Source organism: Vanessa atalanta, chromosome 10, assembly GCF_905147765.1.
Source record: "Vanessa atalanta chromosome 10, ilVanAtal1.2, whole genome shotgun sequence".
Taxonomy (NCBI): Eukaryota; Metazoa; Arthropoda; class Insecta; order Lepidoptera; family Nymphalidae; genus Vanessa; species Vanessa atalanta.
Window position 1 is genome coordinate 7,487,642 of NC_061880.1, and position 24,387 is coordinate 7,512,028.

General features: G+C 32.5%; 1 protein-coding gene across 2 annotated transcripts in view; it reads right to left on the minus strand.

The window, feature by feature from the left end:
- LOC125067002 (serum response factor homolog) overlaps positions 1 to 24,387 on the minus strand; it is a 226,099-nt gene that overhangs the window by 187,836 nt on the left and 13,876 nt on the right. For both annotated transcript variants that reach the window (XM_047675367.1, XM_047675366.1), the window contains exon 2: positions 16,511 to 16,753. In XM_047675367.1, coding sequence (XP_047531323.1) covers positions 16,511 to 16,753 — 243 coding nt within the window. The remainder of the gene's footprint in view (positions 1 to 16,510; positions 16,754 to 24,387) is intronic.

The window sequence follows — 24,387 nt, forward strand, 5'->3', positions numbered from 1 at the left end:
TTTTAAGCAATTTCGCGCCTCTCTGAAGAACAAACAGTATTTTCAGCGGTTTTTACAATTACCATAATTTGATAAAATGATTGAATAAAAACTGTAATCTTTTTAGGTCGTTGCAAAATCGATTTATTTTTAATGTTTATTTCAAGCCAAATGATAAGAATATTAAAAAATATACTCAAAAAAAAAATCGCTTTTTTGGGTTCTTATATTTGAAACAAATCACTAACCATACCAAATAAGCTTAATATGTAATGTAATGTGTCATTGTGATTTTTTTAGAAGTACGATTTATTCCTAATTTTGATTTAATTTGAGTATTATTTACAATTTCTAAGTTAGGTACAGTGAAAGGTATCAATTTATATGAGGTTGGAAAATGTGTTACATTTTTATAGGCAATAATGTTGTATAAACTTGTTTTATTAGCTATTAAGCGTAGATAATTATGTATGACGTAAAAAGACTGTTATGTTCCAATGATGGTGGCATGATCATATATGATCAAACCCTCTATAATAAAGTAAGATTAAAAAAAAAGTTAGGTACAGTGCATTCTGTGGTATATTGTAACTGAAGTCAAAAAGTGTCCAATTTATATTTTTCTTTTATAACAAGCTTGTGAAAAAATTCTTCCTCAAAAAAGAAACAAGATATATTTTGATAATACACCTGTACTTTACATTCGTCCAAACATCGTAGACACTCTCGTCGTAGTGAGACTATGCACATATATTATTTTATAATAAGTATACTTTATTATATAGATGTAATTGTGAAATAGTTTTCTGTGTTTGAAAAATATCTATTAGTAAGCTATTTAACTGATATTAATACATTAAAGTATTTAAATTTCATATATTTGAATAAACAATGCAACGGTATAAAACGGTGCGTCTATTAGTTATACTTGGTCGTAGGGTTTGTGCAAGCCCGTATTTCGTATCAACACTTAGGTATTATAACACCAAACACTCATACTTGGTATTGTTGTATTCAAGTTTGAGAGCAGAGCCAAACAGTACAACAGGCAGAAGGCATTTCGATACATTTTGATTCCCAAGACGGGTGGTACATTGTCGATGTAAGTGACAGTTGATATTTCTTACAATTACAACGTCTATAAATGGTGGTGACCACTTACCATCAAATGGCTATGTTACCACTTAACTACTAGAAATAAGCAAGCCTCATATAGGTTGTTTTTTTTTTCGCTAACTCGGATAGGATTTTTTTTTCAAATTAGTATTTCAAACTTCTTAAGCAATGACAATAAAAATTACATATAGAAAACACAACTACAATCCTGTATCAACTAAGAAACAGTGCCAGTTTTTGCTAACAGCTTATAACAACTAATTGAAACTTTTAATTCATGGAAACTATCCTAAGAAACGTTTTGTAATTCAGAATGTTCATAATCACACTTTCAACAAATTGCAACTACGTCTACAGAATACCAAAGATATTTCTGGGACAAGTTAAGTGTCAAGAAAAACGTACGATGTAATGTTTTCTTAGAAAACTCGGAGCTGGAAGTAAACTTATAATAAAACGACAGATATAGGTCAACATATAAAACTTCACACTGTGTGAAGAAAATATACGTTCTTGAAAATAGTATTTTTATATTGTTTTTATAGGAAAAAGATAGAGACCATTGAACAAATAAAATTTTAACGTGTTAAATGTTGTTAAACAGGGCTTGATATCTTGAGCTGATGAACTAATCGAATAGAATTCCACTTTTGTTTTATTAAATTACAATGAATGAAACAAATAAAAAGCAGAGTTGAAAATCATTACTTAATGTCATAGTTCCTTATATAACATGCATTTACAATTTCTAGTCTTAAGAGCCGGCACACATCTGGTCAAGCGCAGCGCATAGCATGCTCGGGTAGGTATCACACGCGAACACAAGGAGCATGCATGCTCGACCCTGTGCACAAACGCTCGAGAAAGCGCGCGATAGCCCGACACTGCTCCGTACTGACCAGTGCGGCCACCGCGCGAAATATCGCGCACCCTGTGCACTACTTCTTGCTCCTATGTTTGCTGTGAAGCTCTTCAGAAATAGTCGTCAATTTAGTTTATTAATATCAGATTTATTTTAATGTATGCAATGTTGTAACTAATTGATTGGCAGTAAAATATCCTCTGTGCTCACTTGGTCAGGGGTGCGCTTACACTGAATTTATTAAGTTCTGAATTTGTAACCAAATTAAATATTGTTGCAATCGTTCAAATCGTTAGTAGCTTAAGTTAAAAAATAAATCCTTACAATCGTTCTCATTAAGTCAGTTTGACGTTAGTAAGAGGTACAAAAAGTGATCATTATTCTTAATTACGCGATCAAACGACTCGAACAGTACCGGGAAAACATTAAAGATTTTCCGTGATGTATTTTACACTTCTAGTTTCTATTGAACATTATTCAGTAAATGTGGAACTGCAAAAAGTCCAGTCAAGCGTAAACAGTTCATTATTAAGGTATTTTTTTTAATAAACCGGAAAGATAAACATATCACGAACAGCTCAACGCACGATAGATTTAAATGAAGTTAAACTATAATTTAAGAAATAAAAAACATTTAGAAAGACGGTGTAATTTTTCTGGATATTTATTTTCGCTTAAGAACGAGTTTCTATATTAGCAAACGACAGATTATGTAGACGAGTGATTGAATGAGTTAATGCATTGCGAGCGATTAGAAATATACGTGTAACGTATCGAAATGGTTACGCAAAGTATTCCACTTTTCTTTTAAGCCGCAAACGTCACATGTCATACGACATTTGTTAATTAGCCTAGTCAGATCCGAAACGTAAATTGAAACATCTGATAAACAGCTCTATAAACCTATTATGAGAGAAAATAAAAAAGAACTGACAGAGAGAGAGATTTAATTTTTAATAATGATTAACGTAGATATTAATACGTAAAAAATCATCGGGGGCAGTTTCATAAATGAGGGAAATGTTTGACGTATATTAAACGTACGGGTTAGTCATCTAATTAAATGTCGCAGTTTGTGCAGTGAAAGCTTCGGTAGAATGACCGCATCCACACGCGGCCTTTTGTTCGGGGTACTGAGATAACAAGGTAATGCACATAATGATAATACAGCGCGGTTTACTCTTTGACTACTTACAAATCACAATATACGTAAATTAAAACATAATAACTTCAGACGTTTTTATTAAACATTTATTAGTGTTTTAAATATGTTTAATAAAAATCATAAGAAATGAAGGCTAGTTATGATCCTATTGCAGTTTTATAAAAAAATGTTTACTAATAGAATAAAGCTTTGTTCATACAATAGCATTTACCAACTAATTAATGCGTCACGGTGAATACATCTATCAATATAATGATTACAATACCGTTCGATCGTATATCGTGAAGTTTTATCGAGCGAGGAAATTCCTAAGCAACACCTGTCTTCTTTTTGTTTCGAGAGTAATGATTTTCGAAATTGCATATGTATATACTTATAGGTATATTTTGTTGTACGAGAGCAGCGCGCGTCTTTTGTTTTTATATTTTTTGAGAAATTCCTAAATATTAATTTATTATTATTTAGTTATCGTATTAACATTTTAATGAAACTATAAAATGATATATATTCATAAGTGACAGAAATATTTTTCTAGAAACTTTATTAAAGACTTTCTTTGAAAATGTAATAATGTATAAATAAAAGGTTAATTGATTCTAAAATACTACCTTTCAAGCTTTCTGCATCATTGTGTCCGTCAATGAACCTGAGATATTATAAATATGGAAGATAAATTGATAAATCGAGTTGACAAACAAGACTTTATCGAAGTAACGTATTAAATAGACAATTCAATGTTTATAGCACATGTGACATATTTTCCATTATTAATCATATTGACCCGCACGAACGACAAGCTGTCTCAATGATAGAATTAATTCTCACAAGCTTTTAATACCATTGTGAATTATTCTAGAAATCTGCATATTAAGCGTTTGAACAAACCCAACGGTCGGTCAAATAAAGACTGTAAACAGATGAACTACTGCGCCACGTTCCGCCGTAAATCTGCTCCATTGAAACGACTATCATCGAGAGAAATTACTGGACCAGTTACACGAGAACCGCCCACCCCCTCGAAACTTTCACAGATATAGAACACCTCGAGGACGAGGAGAGATCCGATGATTCTGGTGCGCATAATATAGTAGGCGCACGTAGTTGTGATTATTCACGAACCGTCACAATATTTTAAATGGATACTTTAAGCCCTGACCCTCCGCTGATAATATTGGTGTCGGCTTTAATATACTGTTAAACGAATGTGGAAAAATAAGTTCGTGTTCTCTGCTTTAAAAATAAAGTAGTATCACGTTTTGAATGAGAATAATGGGTTAATAGTATGGTATAAATTTATCGCCTTTTAACACAAAATAATCTGCCGATGCAAAACTTTTTGCTTATGTAACCGAATAAAATAAAATTAAAAGTTTTTTATCATAAAATCAACAAAATATAGTAATCGTCAATTAGCAAATAATATAAAATGTTTTATTGTTAAAGAGATGTTTCGGTAAAATCATACGGACATTATTTATGTTTAAGTACCTATTTGTTTTAAATAACAGTCGAAATTTAATACGAATAAACTCTGCATTGTAAAGCCCTACTCAATTTAATATCCAATAAAAAAGTTCACAATCTTTTCTTTCGCGATATATTTTCATTGTCGAATTGCTAAAACATTAAATATTTAACTTTATATCTTCCTCGACGGGAGTTTATTTAAATTGATACCTGTACGAAGTAAATCTGAAAAAGCACATCGAAAACACACATTGCAAAAACAAGTTTAACTTTGTTAGTCGTTAAAAAAATACAAGATAATAAGAAAAAATAACACTTACCTTTCGGTTTTCTATCTTTTCCTTTTTCTATTCACATTTTGTTTTCAGATTGGCCAATCTTACGCTATGTGTAATGTCGGTGCCAAAAGAAAGTTGTTACGGACGCCTTTCCACGCGCAAGAAAACATGAAGATTATTGAGCAATTACTGGGTTTACGATTACGTTATTCGACTCGAACAGAGCGAAAGTAATTATAGGGGCGGTCATCAAAACTTTTGGCATCGACGTACTTAAAAAACTATTAAACGACCGCTTCGAGTATACACCTCCGAGGGACGTCCCATTGGAGTCGATGTATGTCGAAACATTCGATTTATACCGTCGATAAAACCAAACACTATCGGACACACCCTTTTGAATCATAAAATTATGATTGTAAAACTTGAGACGATAGGTTTCGAATTTTTTAATAAAATATATTTAAAAGGAAGATGCCCTTCCTGTAAGGTCATTTTGTGGCGTCCGAAATTAAAATACACCAAAATTCCATCGAATGCGATCACATGACCTTAGGCCTTTAGGCCATGTGACGTATATCGATAAAATAAAGAGGTATCTCAACTGGGGCCCCTCGGACGCCACCCCTATTCACATATATATCTCTGTGCCTTAACTTAAGTTTCAGGAACGTTGAAATTACGCTCTTTTGAACAAAATCTGACTAAGAAATTAATCAACGCAATTACATTACGAAACTTTAATTAAACGCACGTGACTTCAAACAGGAATCATTTTCCCGAGGGTCCGATGGTAGTTGGTGGATTGTGTAAAGGTTAGGTATCTTAAAACTAATCTCAATATAAAATCTGATCAAATTTTTTAACATTTTATTATTTTTTATAATTTCTTTAATGTCTCCCTCATTTTGTCTACGACATTGTACAAACGCATTATATAAATTATTCGAAACGATAAAATAGGTCATTATTAAAAATAGAGTAGATTAAATCTTTCAAAAAAATATTTAAATAGAAAAAAATTGTACAACATTGCATCTAGTATTAAAATTACTCTTGCTTACTCTGTTACTTTATTGTACATATTTACATAAAATGTATTTTACAGTAACAATGATCTAGCGTCTTTAGGTATTATTTCTATCACATTGCCTTTAAAAGTCACTTCTGGGGTATATAAATTCAACAACTGATCCTCAAATAGCGACTTATCGTATAAGTTATCGTTATTGTATAAGTCGTGGACGAAGATAACGCTAATATTACATATTGGTCCTCACAACCGCTTAAGTTTCTAAAAAATTCTCAAAAATATTATGCTTTGCAAATCTTAAACTTTTCACCCTTATACTTTTACATTACCAATGATTCCAAAAAGAAACATGATCGGATGTATTCTTATTAAAACAGAATTAGCGCACGTAACTGTATCCTCATCGATTTAAAACGATCAATTACAAATACAATTATCGTAATCCAAGTGCACATGATCAAATAGCCAAATCAAGTCGATACTAAACTAGCTTAATGTACTACAATCTTTGCATGCAACATCCGGACTTGATCAGGATACTCGCATGTAGACTTGAAACATCGGACAACCTTTTAAACGAGAATTGAATTATTGCACGAAGCACATTTATCAACGGCCGGTGAATAATCGACTTGAAATGCAATGAGTCCGTTGAAAACTTAATTTCATATTTAAACATGCGTTTTTGATTTTTTACTTCATGACCGGACTTTTACAGCGCTGATGCGATCACAGTTATTACTTTTATAATAATAATCGCTAACGATTCTGCTTACGAAACTAAATTTTCAAGTGCATTATCAATTCTTGTAACGTAATTTTTAAGTACTAGTTTTAAAACTCCTTTTAAAGATTGTCCTTCTGATGCTAAAACAGATTTCGTATAACACATAATTTAATATTTCACAATTAATGAACCAGCATGGACAACTCTTATTATAAAACAATCTATGGAAGATCATTCAATATAAAATTTCGGTTTATAAAAATATATTGAATGTTATCTTGAGTATTTTATTTGACCATTCGGACTAGTGATTGGTTAACTTAAGTACAGATTAAGAACCCGGTTTCGTCCAACGAATAATCTGAGATTCTTCCCTTTTGATCAATCATTCAATATATAATTTAGACTGCACAATAATACTGGTTCTAAAACAACTTTTAAGTACAAACTTCACTATTTCCCTCACAAAATACTCCTGTAAGGCACTTAGAAGACACTGGTCCAGTCTTTAAATTTTCGCCGCAATGTTAGGATACATTAATTACTTAACAACTAAAATATTAATTTATTATTATGTTTTAACGCAAAAACTCTTGTCACATTCGCACAGGTATTTTGAGGACTTTTTTCATGAAAAATATCCCAAGAATACTAGACACGAGCTAGAACCGATTGACTCTTCATTAATCTTTTAAATTAGTTCAATAGCTTCAGTAACAACACGATATATAGCACCAATATATTTATAAACAGTTAAACTAATGAAGCTTCAACCGATACTTTAACAGTTTTAAAGAGTCATTCGTTCAAAAAACACACATCATGCCTTAACACTAACATACGTTACGTTGGATGGATCACAAACACTGTTATGGACACTAAAGCACAAACTGGGAATGTTACGTTACTTTTATACAGGTATCAATATTCACAGGACCACGTCCTGAACGGACTTGTAGCTAAAATTAACTATATTATAAAAAAAATATATTAAGATTTAAAATTAAATACAAAAATCAGAACAATTTCAATGCATAGAGATCACCTAAAATTTGAAACCATTGCAGCAGTACCAGATAACTCAACACCCATTAATGTATCGTAAATAAATCATTATTCAACTTAACACTATTGTGTAAAAAAATTGAGTGAAATTGAAGAGCAATGTGGATATGAAAATGAATGTGCAAACGAACCTAAAACCTAATCGATGATTTGAAATATCAACCTCGTTGTACTTAAAACTATACAGACGATGGCACTTTATTAATGGCCTGAGAATTAACCGAGTAAAATGCATTAGAATAAAATCTTACAGTTTAAAATAACGCGAAATTATAAACAAAATTTACATAGCGAACGTAAATGTTTTACCTTGCTAAGCCTCGCGTCTCTTTTGATTTGGTAAATCGAGTCACGTTCATTTAGTATTATAGTATCTGTTTGTTTCTCTGCTAGCCCCTTGGCTACTGTGTATTGTTCCTTTCTGATGTCAACTATTTATGATGCTTTTATTATAATGACTCACGGATGTTTCCTTGCATTAACGAGAATTTGAGTTGTAGATAATTGTGTTATGATTATTTAATAAAATATAACTTTTAATAAGAATATAAATGATAATAAAGTAATTAAGACTAGAAAAAAAACTAACTGTATATTATGCTCGCAATCAACCGATTGTCGATATAGAATACCGATGTATTTTTTCAATGCCGCTCAAAAGATGAAAAAGTACCCATAATAATACGATGTTTAAAAATAATTCGTAAAATACCACAATGAATTATAACTTGATGCGACCCCATCGACTGTCATTAAACGAAAATGCTGTCGACGATGACCGTGACTTTTTAAAGCGAGTAGTGTTGTACCGTTATTGCAAAATACAGATCGGATACCAATACAACAGAGCGATCTGAATTAAGACATAATTTAAAGAGGATAACAATTTCGAAAGATTCTGTAACGCAAAGTGCTCGCAAATGCGTTTTATAGCTCACGACACCCACGTGTTGATGTCATCCTTACGACAACAGTTATTCGATGTTTGAAATTTGTCATTCAAGCAGTCTTTACACAAAATAATTCCAATTTGAGAAGTTTCATTATATAACGAAGTAAACATAATCTTAGATTCAATCTTAGATTTTAAGTTTTTGAAGCGTATAGATCTATAGACCCATTTAAATTCTTACTTTTGAAACTGTTTTACATCTGGTAAATGTTTGATCAATTAATTTAAACTTTTATTTCCATAATGGATAGCGAATTACGGAAACTCAGTAAATACTATAATTTATCGAAGCCAATGCAAGAATTCTATAAGAAATATAACCTGGAAGAACATCAGATTGCAATTTTTAAGGCAACTGCGTAGGCGGCGTTAACGCTGCCGTAGGCGGACGGAAGTGAGAGCTCGAGATTGAACATCTTGCGTCTTTATCTAACAAAACGAATTTGCCACTGGCACAAGTGAAATAGACGAGACAATCACCACAATGTCACAGATCAACAAAACTTGATACAACATTGCCAAGGCTTTTAGTTTATGACCACTTTCGATTTAGAATGACGCAACGGAAGATTGGAATTCTCTTGTGAATATTGCTACACGTGAACTCATTGAGAAAATATGGCGATACTGGAGTGAAACACGTGTTGCTAAAGTAAATATATTCATATCACGTCATTAAAGTTATTGCGGCTGAAATCGTCGGACATCGAACCAGAAGACAAATCGTACGAAAATTAAGATATTTAAGTGGAAGCATATATTATACCAACTGGTTGTGGTGTTCCTGCTGGCATTATTCACAGAATTTGGTCTCAAAAATATTATGTGTAATTTTTTATTGGTTACATTTATCGTTTAATATTTACAATGGACCGATAGATATTTGCGCCTAATTTATTCGAAGTTAAATTTATTAAGTATTAATTATACGAATCGTTCCTTCCTGAGTTCCTGATATCAGTTTGCCGCTGTAATCACCTTTATCATATACAAGAAAACTTATTTTTTATCGTAATTTATTTACAGTGATTAATAAAAAAATTCAAAAATTGTGTAAATGTAAATTATTAAAGGGCTCTCTATCTATATTGAGAAAACAGTAATTTTTGTTGGATCCTTTTAGCGGTCATACATAAATCATTTGTGTGCAAGGTGCCCGTGCGCATTTATAACAAACTACTTTAAGATTTATGCTGACTTACTATTTAAGCACGTAATATTACTGGCCTGTCGGTGGTAATGCTTTACACTTGAATATTAATATGTTTTTGTTCTACTACAACTCAATTTACAAAGCCATACCGCGAGCTTAAACAAAACTACAAACTACAAAAAGAATTTAGAAATTGACTTTTTACTAAATAATGGCGTAATTCCTAGAAATAATTTAGATTCTAAAAAAAAACTTTACAATATATAAACCAAATATGTATTTTCTGTTACTTGTTTAGACGTAGATAGGAAAAGTATTAGCCGATCGGCGCCAGCGTTTCGGAAGGACGCCGCCCACGTGCGTGACGTAGCAAACACGATTATATCACCGGCTGTAGGTGGCCATATAAGGTCAATTGTTCAAAATACAAACAACTAGTTACTGAATGACCTATATCAATAACGATTATTATTATTGTTGTTCGAATATATATAATCGTTTTAAAAGCTTTAGACAAATCGTTAGATTGATAGAAATTTTAAATCTTAATAGACATTGACAACAACCGCTCGGTGATGTAAGAAATGCTTATGGAAATGTTGAAACGAAATTGGATTTAAATAGCACATAGGATATTTCCCACGAAGTCCGGCGGAACCAATTCACAGCACGTCTCAAGGATTACCATTTGAAAGCGCTTTGTTTGTGTAAAGCTCGAGTAACGATCAATAGAAAAAGTATGATGGATCGACGGTTACGATTTGTTTTCAGAGCTGAATAGACCTGAGTTAGCGGTGTACGCCGTTGGAATACATTAGACGAAAGGTGATATACAGGTTAACAACACGAAAGGAATACACAAAATATTGTTTGTTACATATCCATCCGTACGTGACCCATTTCTTTTCGCATATCTTTAGCGCCGACAACGAAATGGCAAAGTTCAAGAAAATTTAATCATTCGTAAAATACTCATTCTAATCTTGCATTTTATACACGTACAAACACTTAAAACTTATCGAAATATTTACTTCATCGTCTTATCTACTTTTATTACTCTTTAATCTTTTAAAGTTCTTGGGAAATTTGACCTAAACTTCTCAACTGGACTTTATTGTGTTCCATTTTCCTATTCTGATTGTAATGTAAGACTGAAGAGAAAACGGATGTATCTTATTGCGGATTTATTATTTGTACCAAAAGACGGTATAATCTACGTAAGCATGCATAGCTTCGTTCCCATAGCTGTCACGCGCAGGTTCTACGCTTCCTATCGGCACATCTACACCGCCTAGTGGACAATCATCCTAACAAAGCCGCGCCGGCTACAATCATTTCCCACGAGATAACGGTCAGAGCTCAACAGACTCCGACTTGAATGTAGCGTTACTTCAACGTCGAGTGCCGTCCAATACTCGCTAAGTTTGGGTTAAGAAGACCACTTCGCAGTATGCCGTATTGTATCAAACACAAAAGAACGCAACAACACCGTCGGTGCAAGAAATTCTAGGCGTCAAGATAACAAAAGGATGACCGAAAGATAACTTGTATATTCTCCTGATGACAGGAAAACATTGTTTATTAAAATACCATATCATGGTGCTATTGGATTTTCGTTTAACTAGGTACATAGTCACAGTATTATGGTGTTTTATCAGACCATGTTTTAAGCTTAACATTTAAAAGGAACTAAGATAACTGCGTTCAATTTAACGTAAATATCATCTTAATTATTATCTGATGCATTATCATTAATTGAATATCTAAAAATATTCCTATTTTGTTTGGAAAATTTATCAATTCAATTATTAAAAAAACACTTTCATTCAGTAAAACTAAATATATAATATTATTATATTACGTTTGTAAATAAAGCTTCTATGAACATCGTAATTAAATTAAATTTAAATTCTGATTAGATACGTTGTAACACAATATCCATGAGGTCGGCGCGGTGACGAGGCACGCACCAGTTTACGCTATTCCCGGCGAGCCTAATTTTAACCATCTGCGTCTCCCAGTCTAGTTTTAGGAAGTGGGCCGACACCGTTTCTCCGAATCAATCCAACCTATTCTGTACATCACATCCATAACCATCGACAACTAAGCCATCGTTATTAATCTAATCAACAAACTATACGAACATAATAAATTTTAACAACATACAGATTGATTTTCTAATCAGGTTAAAGTTACAAGTTCGAAATTTTAATTGGATATGGATTAGACACGAAAGCGAGTGACGCAATACTCAAATGTCAATCATTGGAATCTATCAGATGTTTGTGAATGGACCGGCTACATAATCGCGGATCCAATTATCGAAATGACACAGACGTCAACCGCGTCGAGAGACGATACCCGACTAAATCTATAATGGATGAGCATGTCCAGCGTCAATCTAGTAAACAAGATCGCATAAATGCAAACGCACAAATATAACAAACGCATCGATGACAATCGTATTCAGTAATTCATTAATCTTATCTAGCTTAATGTAGGCATTCGGGAATCGGGACGCGTTCGAGAGAAGCAGCGAATAAATTTCAATTAGAGCAATCAGGACGGTCAGTCGCGGAAGTTTCTGGATCCGATGGGCACGGGATAGCGGAGTTGCACCTTGCATATAAAACTCGTCATGCCTAGTGCATACAAAAGAGGACCTCCGCCGCAAATCATTAGAATTGCGGTAACAGAGATGTGAGTAGAATTGTGTTTGATCGAAACACAAGATAATGATGTTGGGATTTCGGATTACTATGTGTTCTGTGCTCACATTAGGATTTTTCCTTTCGATTTATTTTATTTTACACAGATATTTGAATATGTTAATAATTTAATGACTATTATCAAACATGGATTTCACAAATCTTCAGTCTTGAGCGAAAACAATTTTCACATGTTAAATCAATATTATTTTCATACTTCGCAAAACAAACCCATGATAATTTGTAAGCATCGACATGAAAAGCTGGTGTAACGAAGGGCCTAAACAATGATATAAGCGATCCCATCAACTGCCGCAAAATATCTCAACCGGTGACAAGCTGGCCCAAGAAGCCAACTCGGACTTTACATTCGCCGACGTAACGAGGGACGCCGGCTTGCCCATTGTATTTGTGCCTACACAATTTATTTATTCGACAAACATTACGAAGACACAAAATCTCGTACATAAATACATGTGAAAGCACATATCAAGTATCGGAATGCAAACGGCGGAGCTCGTGTCTGAATTATGCAACAGAAACTCGGGCGCAGGTCTGCCGTAATAGTACAAGGAGTGGACCAAAGCTCCTAAAATAATACCGTGGCCGACCGCGCCTCGAAATAACATTGATGCGGAATCACTCATCAACCATACGCGTTCGTTACTTCCAATGACCTATATATGGTTATATAAAACAATAATCACTGTATTGGTGCATCAGTACATTGACCTGCTGTTTTTTTTAACTTTTCAAGAAGGAGAACGTTTCAGAACGGCCCTTCAAAACGAGTATTTTTTTTAATGTTTTAATTTTTCTTTATGAATAGCCTTTGTCCTCTTTCCACAATGATTAATTCCCGGAACCATTACCGAAATGACAGCGCAGATCGCGCATAAGAAATATCCAAACTGAGTCTGCTCAAAATCTCTTAATTTATCCAACAAATAATGATACGGCAAAATTGATTAAGCGATTATCATCCTTATGTCACGTCTGCTGTAGGTGAATTTCATCCATAAGGTCGGAAGACAGGATAATTACAAGGCGACACGGGTATTTAAAGTGATTTTTGTAAAGATATACAATTAAAAAATACCATCGGCTCATTCATGTATAGAAATCACATTAATAATTTTGCAAAAGAATACAATCAACATATCGTCTTATTTTTAATTATATATTATATATATTTACTTTACATAAACGTTTAACAAACATTATTTAAATTCAAATTATACTGATAAATGTTACATACTGATATTAAATAAAACAATAATGTCCATACAATCTACAAATCAAGATACAGATCTGATAAAGAAACAAAAAAATAGAACAATAGCTTTAGAGAGGCGCTCATTAAACGTCAAGGAACGGCATGGAGAAGCGAACGATGATACTGATGATACTGTAGTTAATCCTTAAACCACACGCAGTGACGATTACAAGGCACCTATTAGTCAAATTAGCTTTATTGTTAAATCACGTAGAACTTGAGCAATCGGCTTATACACCGACAATTATGCCACACAATACGATGAGTCAACAAAAATTGCTCGGGCGTTTATCAAAACAATGGTATTGATAAGTTAATATAGGGAGGTGCGAGACGCATAAAGAGCGATGTCTAGAATAGATGCGTCTCGCGCTTGAGTCGCGCGTTTGTACGATATGGGAGCGCGTGAGTCACTATCGCAGACGCTAACACGAGCTAGTAGACATCTAAAAAAGTAAAAATTTACGATCTGACTCGACAGGCGAGTGGCGACAGATTTTTTTAATTGCGTTATACGTGCTCTGGGATATAACGATATAATAATGGTACTGAAAGTGAAATCTAAAATGATGTTACGAAACGTGGTCGGGCTAAAGAATTTAAGATTAGAAGATCTCCTCGGAGTGAGGGCAGTGACCGAATTCCGCATTTATACCGCATACCGCTAATTCATGCACAAGAGCATCTGCATCCTATGTGGCCGACTTGCGGACAACGGGCGCAGACTCAGCTAATACCATTTATATTCACACCAGATTGCGGACATAACACGTTTAGAATATTTCAACAATCAAATTATACGAGTAACATATCTTTTATGACAGGAGAAAACGTCCACACGAAATAGAAATAAAAAAGTTTAGAAACAACCAACCTACATTCGACTTTAATATTCAGTTAAACTTTTTATAACAATTATTTGAACGAATAGTCTCAAAGGAACATCACGGGAGGTACTTATCTCTTGTAATCATAATTACCGCGTGAATATTTCAATCGGTTAGATTTATCGTCGACAAGTGAACAATAAGCATTCATGTTACCACGGACATGTTGTTTTCATTCGTCAAGAGGACCAAACGGAGTAAAAGATTTTTATCATCACGAGTCGAAACGAAAAAAATCGACGTAATCGATTTCAACATATCAAAGCTGACAAGTAATATTCGAGGTCGCAGGAGAGGCAGTGGGCGCCGGATGACTTCAAAATTAAAAATGGTATGCAAATGAAAATATACGATTAATCGTTTTACTCAATCGATGCGGAGGAGCGAGACGCTACTAGATACACATGAAGAACTGTGTGTACGATTACCGATGCAGTTCGAATATTGCGCAATAATAAATTGAAAGAAAAATAACGAAATATGCGATATATATTGAAATTTCATTATAAATGATCAACATAGTGTTATTACTTAAGACATTTATAAATAATAATTAATTCAGCTAGCAGGTTATTTAGAAAAAAAAAGTTAAATTGACATTGACAAGTCATTTAGGATTGAATGACTTAACCGAAAGTAATTTTCAATTGAATTCTATAATCCGCATCAACATACATACAAACGAGGAGCCTGGAGCGACGAAGCGCCTTTGAAACCATTACTAGTTTTAACACCTGCTACTAGAGAGGTTATTTTTCTCTCGTTGCGTTATATTAGATAAAAAAATAATGATACTAATAATATCGTGTGTTATGCCAGATATACATTAGTTCTATTACAAATGAAATCGTAGTTCGAGCAAGCAAATATTTACTTTTGAAGACAAATGAATAAAAACGTCAGTTTTATACCATTTTATTCATACCTACATATAAGTCATTGTAGAGGCACGCTTGTATCGGCTCGATTACTATGTTCCATGTAGAATGAAAGGCCGATTCATTCATAATAACGAATCAATAGTTACAAACGAAACGGCTTCCAATTCTGTCGGTCGGAAACCTACAACCGGTTACGGACGTTAATTACAAAGCGATTTAAAATATGATTACTCGCTACCGAAATGATCGCTTTCGACACCACTTCGATGATAGACATCGATTCCATTGATAGATTCTCAGGCGAATGATTTATTAAACATCATAGGTAAATTATTATTACATCGAAAAGCATAATAAAACAAGTTACACGATATAATCGGTTTGTAAAAAGTGAAGCGTTGAAAACTATAATTATTAATTTAATGAACAAGTAGTGTGAAATTTTTGGCAGTTAATCATTCGTTTTCAAACCGAATTTACCTGTCATTTTCGATTTGCAAACAATTATATGCAACACTCGGTTATCATTACGAAAAATTCCTCGAAAGCCAATCTTTAAATTACATAAACCCGTTTTCATACAACTCAAATCCTCGAAAACCAAGGTGTTAAAATTAAAAGAGCTATTTACAAATATAATAAAAGAAACAACCGTACGAAGGTTTCAATATTACTCTTTATATTATTTTACAAACTTATCTAGAACGTGACTATCCCGAAGCTATCGATGCCAATAAATAGAACGGGCTTTACTCTAGTGCCATCTGAACTACCGTTGTGGATGGTGAGACATGTGGGGGTGAGAAAGGTGTGCGTGTGAGTAAGGTTGTCCTAAGGAGCTTAGGGGTAGGGGTGACGGACACGGAGGATGTTGATGGTACTGCTGCAACGGCGAAGGGGCGAGACCCGGGTGGTGTTCTATAGGATACTGCGCGGAGCCAGCGTACGCCAATTGTCTCACCTTCATATCGTCGTCTACAACGTTATATGTGAGCTCCGTTTCCTCGAAGCCTGTGGCCGCCATTCTCTGCTCGCTGGTAGTCGGCGGGTCCGGTGAGTTGAGACACGTCTGTATCAATCTCTTTCCTGAATCTGACGTGATCATTGGCTGAAGCTTTCGTGTTGCGAATGTGTACACGTGGCCGGTTTCGGACGCGACTAGAAGCATCACCTGTGTTCCCGTTAGGGTTGAGAGCTCGTAGGCCTGGAAAAGACAAAAAAAGAGTTAGTTTACAACACGGATTCTATTCATATGAATTTATAGTTTTACGAACATTTGTCGAAATAACAGGTTCCAGTTGATATATATATATTTGCATTCCTTAAACTGGTTAACATTTAGAATGACACATTGGTGTTGATTTAAATTCAGGATCATTATCGCAACATCTAGTTCTAGTAGGTCACTTTTTAGACTAACATTTTAAGTTACGAATTATAATTATAAGTCTAGCGATCGTGTTAAAATATAAACTTTTTAATTTCAATCTCGTCGACGGCTACACAAACGCGATCATGTAATCTTCAACTTCTTGTACGAACCTCATAACTATATTTTTGTTCAGTCATGCGTTTGACGTTATATTAGAACGTAATTATTGGAATGTATCTACGAATAATTTTCACCTTTCACCTATCCCACGCTAGCCTCGTAAGTAAACAAACATTTTCGGGAGCAACTCTCACGCCACTATTTGTATTTGCCCCAGGAATTATCACACCCACAAGCGCCACCTACACCATTTGAAACAATTTACATAGACAGTGATTTCGACTTTGAACGTTTGAGATAAGCACGAATTCGTCTGAAGGTTAATGATTGAAGAAATTGCGGTAGTTTTAGAAGTTGGCGCTTAAATTGACTTCAAGGTAAAAGCAAACTTTCTAGTACAAACCAATTTAAATATATATCGTGTGTTATATTCATTCCATAGTTTTTTGGTCTAATAGCTACCTTATATGGTTACAGGTCATGACGTCCTGAGTTTGGTCCCCGGTCCGAGAGAAGAAAAAGTAAAATAATTATTGGATTATTACTCACAATATTCATAGTAGTAGCTCAGAGTTTAAAAGTTACAAGTGCTTATATTCCTGCGCTTCGGGAAATACCAATAAAGCTGTTATTCCTGAGTCGGAACTCTTTTTGGTCGTATCACATTTGCGTCCCATAGGATTATATGAGAAATAGAGTTAGTTTTGTTTGCGCACACTCTATAGAGACCTGTGCAAGTCGCTAAGGCAGACGTAATACGGTCATCTCATCAGTGGCGTAGCTAGGTGGACAAGGGCCCCGGTTCATAGAAAAAGAAACGGGCCCTCACCCCCTCTTTAACTTATATTGCACTTCAAAATTATAGATAGGAATAAAAATAGGATACAGGATACATTGAGATCAACTTATCATTAGTAGGCTAAATCCATATGTCATCTCTATTCAAAGTTTAGGTTAGAGGGCCCCCTGAGCTCCAGGGCCCTGGTGCACTGCACCAGCTGGCTCTAAGATAGCTACGCCACTGCATCTCATCCTAACTATCATTATCACTATTTATATATTAGAATAACACTAATGTTGAATAATATTAAAGCTATGTAATCAAAGTAAAAGAGTTGAAATTATAAGCGCAATATAAAATAAAATAACACAATATTATCTGTTGGTTGTCTCGCATTAAAAGATTTATCCAGTTGCCACATAGCTAATACCACTGATCAGAAATACCCGAAGTATAAAGCGCTTTAAAATTATATGTATATTTTAATTAATAGTTTAATTTTCTCTTTTCTCATGTCAGATTTAACCATCAAAACATATACATGAAGTATAATATGAACAATAATTATTTATTCTAATTAACATCTATATCGCTAAACCAGATATCGGGTCCCATTTAGACACAAAACATATTATTGAACCGGAACTGAAAATTTAAAGCGATCAAAGACGTGACAATAGCTATTTTATGTATATTATATTACATAAAATGTTTATACTTTTTATTTGGATATACAGCAACCCTTACAACTATCGAAAGTTCCACAAAAAGAAAATTGGCGCCCTAACACCTGTATAACAAATTTATTATACAAAAAAAAATGTTAAAAGACAATCAAAACTCTAAATTGGTTGCTGAAACTTAATTTTATAAATAAAACGAATATATTTACCTATAGACGGTTTTCATATTTATAACTAAAATTATTAATTTAAATAATTATTTATTATTCCTATAATTTTGTAATATTATATTTATATGATGCACCACTGATTTTCCTGAATAACTGCGTGAGACATAATGCTTTGGTATATAATATAATAACATAAAAAAATAAACACATCTTATAAATTATTATATAGATGATTGTCATTTAAAGTAACAACATTAGAACGTTCGAGTTTAATTAAACAGATTTAAGTCCCATTGCCTTCGCTGAACAGGAAGACTGGATTATTGGACTGGATACTGAGATTCGAAATTACGGTTTAACAGAGAATGCTGCTAGCATTCTTGCCACCATTCATAAATTTGTACTAATAGTAGTGAAAGGATAGAGGATATTAAGAATTTCATCGTGATATTAATATATTATTTAAATTGTGTAGTACACATATAGGTACACGACAAATACTTTCGCTATATTTCATATACAAATAATAAAATATTTATATATTATTAAAAATGTTTAAAGGCTATAAATGTAGGTACCTATTCTCATTTAAATCTATTCTCACTTAAATGTTTAGATATAAAATATAAATTATTAAATGTGACGTGCGTATTGTAGATAGTGTGAAACTGGCTGTATGAAAAAGTATCATCGCAAGGAGTGGCCGCGTGTCATTATTGGAGCGTAATTGAATTTCCCAACAATCAATATTGAACCGAAAGTGTTAAAACTTAAGATTACATTTCCTTTATCAAGATTACCACTAGTCCGCACTTGCCATGTAACCGATCAATGAAATGATTGATGATAAGACAGTAATTAGTGACTACTCGTATCCATGATATTGGTGATAAATCATTAAAAAAATGAACCTTATTTATATAGCAATAAGAGAGTATATTACTCATTGTTTGTAATTCGATACAGAATTGACAATTACAAACGCAACTTTAATGAGCTTAGCTTTTAATATGATTAACGAGACCTCGAGGAGAAATTTTTACACGCAAGGAACATAAAAATTGCAAGATATATATTCAACCGTTATATGACATTTCTCTTGATTGAATGCTTGAAATGGCATCCAATTACTGAAGCTCTTCAACTGTTACGAGATTCCTTTACTCGGCGATCCACCAAACTCATCAAGAAGTATGTCCACTGACATTTTATATTACACTTAACATTGGTGGACGGACTTATTGACATTCTATAATTTTTTTATTATTATTATGCATTGTTTCACAATTCCAAATAGTTTTAAGTCATGTATCATTCTTTGTACTAATATTAAAAAATAAGAAACATCGATTCCTTTAATTCCGATTCGTGCAGCAACTACTAATTTGAGTGACCCAATAGTTGCCATTCCTTCCATATATAAAATTTTATTCATTCCTACAAATATTAACAGATGATTGTGAATTCAAAACCATGCAAGATCTCCATGTTTTAAAATACTATATGATGCTAAAGCATTTAATAAAACTAAAATTCTCGGTTTCCTATATATTTTCGAACGGTTTCCTATATATTTTTGAACAGTGGGAAGGAAAACAATACTGGTTACGGGTGTAGCGCTCATTATTGTATAGTATTTTCCTTTATTATTATAGCTACACCTGCGGTTTTCCTACAGGAAATATAAATTTCTAGGGGTTTTGTTTTAAGGGTGAAGTTTCGTAATATCCATAATCTATTAGGAACCTACCTGCCTAATTTCAAGATTTTAGATTTTTATTGATTAATCATTGAGTGGTTTTTATATATATATATATATATAAATTTAAAAAACAACAAACGGAACAGCAAATATTACTAGTATTTGTTTTATAACTTTAATTCTATATTTCAACATCTTGTGGTCATGTTTATCTAAAAACAGTTAAATAAAAAAAACGGTTTTTTGAATATCGTAACTTTAACCTATTCCTACATTTATTTATATCTACAATAAAAATTGCAATAATTGATATAATCGATGATATTTGGTGAAAAGTATATATTATTATTAAATCCTTCCACTTTGTTGTAATAAACGTTTCCAATGCAATTTCTCTGTCATCCGAAGAAAGTTAAAATTTTTATATCTTATTTAAAAATCAAAAAGTGACGTTAATGTATTATCATACAATATTAAGTCATTATCAATACAGTAACGGGAAAATTAATACAGTACTTAAAAATCATTACGTTACACGAAAAATAAGTAGACACTAAAATTGTTTAAAACTTTGATTGACGGACGGAAAATTACGTTGCTTCCCTATTATTTATCAATTATCATCGTCACGAGCTTACCTCGATAAAATGTAAAATTTATGTGAAATTTAAATAGACTAATCAAGCTAAAAACTCGAATATAAATATCGCACTGATTATTTTAAATAAGCGCTGCTCATTCTATAATCGCTTGCCTTTATACAAATCTCATTGGACAAAACTTGCTATTACGTTTAACCCCGAACATAAGACAGAGATAACGATATTATTAATTTTGCCAATGTTGTTTACTTCAGAGGCTTGGAACAACAGAGTAGGCATCATTGCTTAGATTTATATATGAGGTACATATTTTATATAAGCTAGACCTTTCAGAATACACTAGTGTCTTCAGCTGAAATCCTGAATATCGTGTCAACATTAATAAGCTTCTACGGTATTAAGTGGTAGTAGGTAAGCACTCCTTGTTTTGACGTAGCAAGCATGAGAAAAAAAGAGGGGCGAATGCCAACTAAATAAGTACATTAACTTAATAAAAAAACAGTCACGTTTTTTCTATATAAATCTGCGGATTAAATTTCGCATTTATTGTGGTTTTTGATCAATTAAATAAGATTACATAATATTATAATCATTATCATTATATGTTCAATAAAATAAATACTTAACCAATAAATCATTAAACGCATAAAATTTGGAACAGCCGACTATAAATGTACAAGGTGTGATTTTTACCTTATCCCGTTTAAGTTACACGGTCGTTTGCGTACGGTTGTAAATAAAGAAAATTACTGTTATAACATTTAATATTGTACTTGTTTTACTTATCGTATTATGATGAAATTGAGTAGATTGTGTTTTTTTAAATCAATTATTTAAAATGAGTTTTATTATTGTATTTTTTGACGAAAATAATCTTTAAGTATATCGTTATAAAACGACTAAAAATGAAGCATAAAATATAAATAAGCTTTTATAAATATACTTTAACTTATAAATCATAATATATATAAATATCATATTATTTGAATTTTTGTATTAAGTTTAATATTTCATTATAACATAAAAAGGTGTCAAAACTTTCACGCAATACAAACAGAGATACTATATTATAACTAATTTAGCTATGACGCAACTTAATCCGTTAAGGAAAAAAATTAATTATACTCATACAGGTGATTGACAGATCCACTTCCCAATTCCAGCTTACAATGAACCACACATCTCGGAATGAGATCACAAAAACGCTTCTAACTATAAAGCTTTAAGTATTATTATTAAATGCACAAACAATTATGAGAGCTACTGTACATTTTTTGGAAAAAATTAAGGCTCAAACAAGTGATCCAGTTAAGTCAAAAGTGATTGTTGTATCAGGTGCAAGAAATCAGAGGAACAAGTTGCCCCTGCGCGTGCTCAGAATCTTACCCCGAAATCGGTTCTTGTCAATTAACGAGACTGATACACACAGAAAGCTAAGTTATATATTTTTGAGTATAATTTATAGCATTTAATTAAAATTTATAATCTACAATAAGCAGTTATTATTATCATTCCAATCTTCGGAAACAGCAATCAGAGGCAAAGCAATAAAACAATACTTAAACTTAATTACTGAAATGTATCTATTATAACATTAATTAATAAGTTGTATATTTGAAAAGGTTAGTTGGCATCTTTGGCATAGGATCGTCAAACCATTTGCACAAAAAATCTTTATCTGTAATATTTTAATTCCGCGATAAATTCGCACTCATTGGACGACACGCCCTACAAAAAAATACCCTACACCAATCAATACTCGCCAAATAAATATTATAAAAGTACGAGTAGAGCGACTCGACCGCTTTTACAAATTTAATCATCAACTTACGACTTAAGTAGGTCCTTAAGATACTGTCATAATCTATACTTTACGCTGGTTATGTCAAAACTCGTATTAAATTGATTACAAAACAAGCAACACGGTGAGGTTACAGCGCGAGATAAATTCTTCCTTGATTAATTATATTCATAGAACATAGAATAATAATCCTGTTCCATTATTAAGAAACAAGTTCAACCTAATAAAGATAAATATAATATAAAAAATTTAACAAGAAAAATGTTTAAGTATTAAGCAGAGATATTATTCGATACAAAAAAATGTAGAAAAATCTGATTAGAGCCTTAAGATTTTTACAATAGTTGCGAGGTTAATATAAAATATCTAACATCAAAATATAGTGTGACACTGACGGATCGACACCTCAATTTCAAAACTATTTTAGCTAACTATTTTAGCGATTAACAATAAATAAGAATGACATAGAAAATCAACAATACAGTAAAAAGCAGATACTTTTATCACACGAAATACCAACTAAAACTTTGCCAAATTGCAAATAACAAAAGGTATTAATATATTATATAAGATGATGTATGTATGCATATATAATAAATAGTGCGCAATATTTGTAAGGTTCGTTCTGCAAGTCGATTACGTTAGCAATGAAAACGGATCGTTTTTGCTACGATGAGATATATAACCCGATAGCGATGGCTAATAGCTCTATAAACAAGATAATCATCTTAGTTGGAACTGGAAAGACATCTGATGATATGTCTTAAAATATTAAACGCTCTCGGAACAATAAGGAATGATAGATAAGGCACCTATTAGTATTATTAAGGTATATTTCATGGTTTAAGTTTATTTAGATAATAATATGGAGAACGTTGAACAATTTTAACGAAAGAACGAAACATTTACAATATCATTGATAGTACTTTCAAAGAGCTTATAATTCGCCCATTTTTTTTTATATTTTCGTACGTTATTCATTAATTTCAATACGTAATTTTATCTAATATATTATATAGATAACACAAGTAGCAATTATGCTATGTATTCTAAAACTGGTAGTCTAACAGTTATTTAAACCAACCGGTGGAACTGTAATAGAATATAATGTCAATGGACGTTATTATATTTTTCATTGTAATTATACGATCGGATCTAATACAATACCTGATATGATAAAAATATTTATTGAATACAAAATATATTAATTTACTCTCATTTTAAAAACGACCTTCTATTCTTCTCTGCAATAGTATTTTAATTAAAGTTGAAATGTATGACAGAATTTATTATTGTATAGTTGCATGCAATATCCTAAACCTGATTTAAATGAGTGGTGACTTTGAATGCCAGTCCAATATATTTTTAAGTTATGTCAATTTATAAGTGTCGAAAGCATTAAATTCTTCGTTTGGTTTTTTAAAATGTATTATTTCATATTAATCCAGTATACGCACATTTGTAATATTTAATTATTTAAGAGGCTGAATTAAGAAAAAAAATAGTGATTCAGTTAAGTTTAAATGTTTTAAAGGCATATCGTCCTCCAAATATGTACAATAAAACGGAGAAAGAAATTTAAAACGTTGGCGATGAAAAATGTCAGT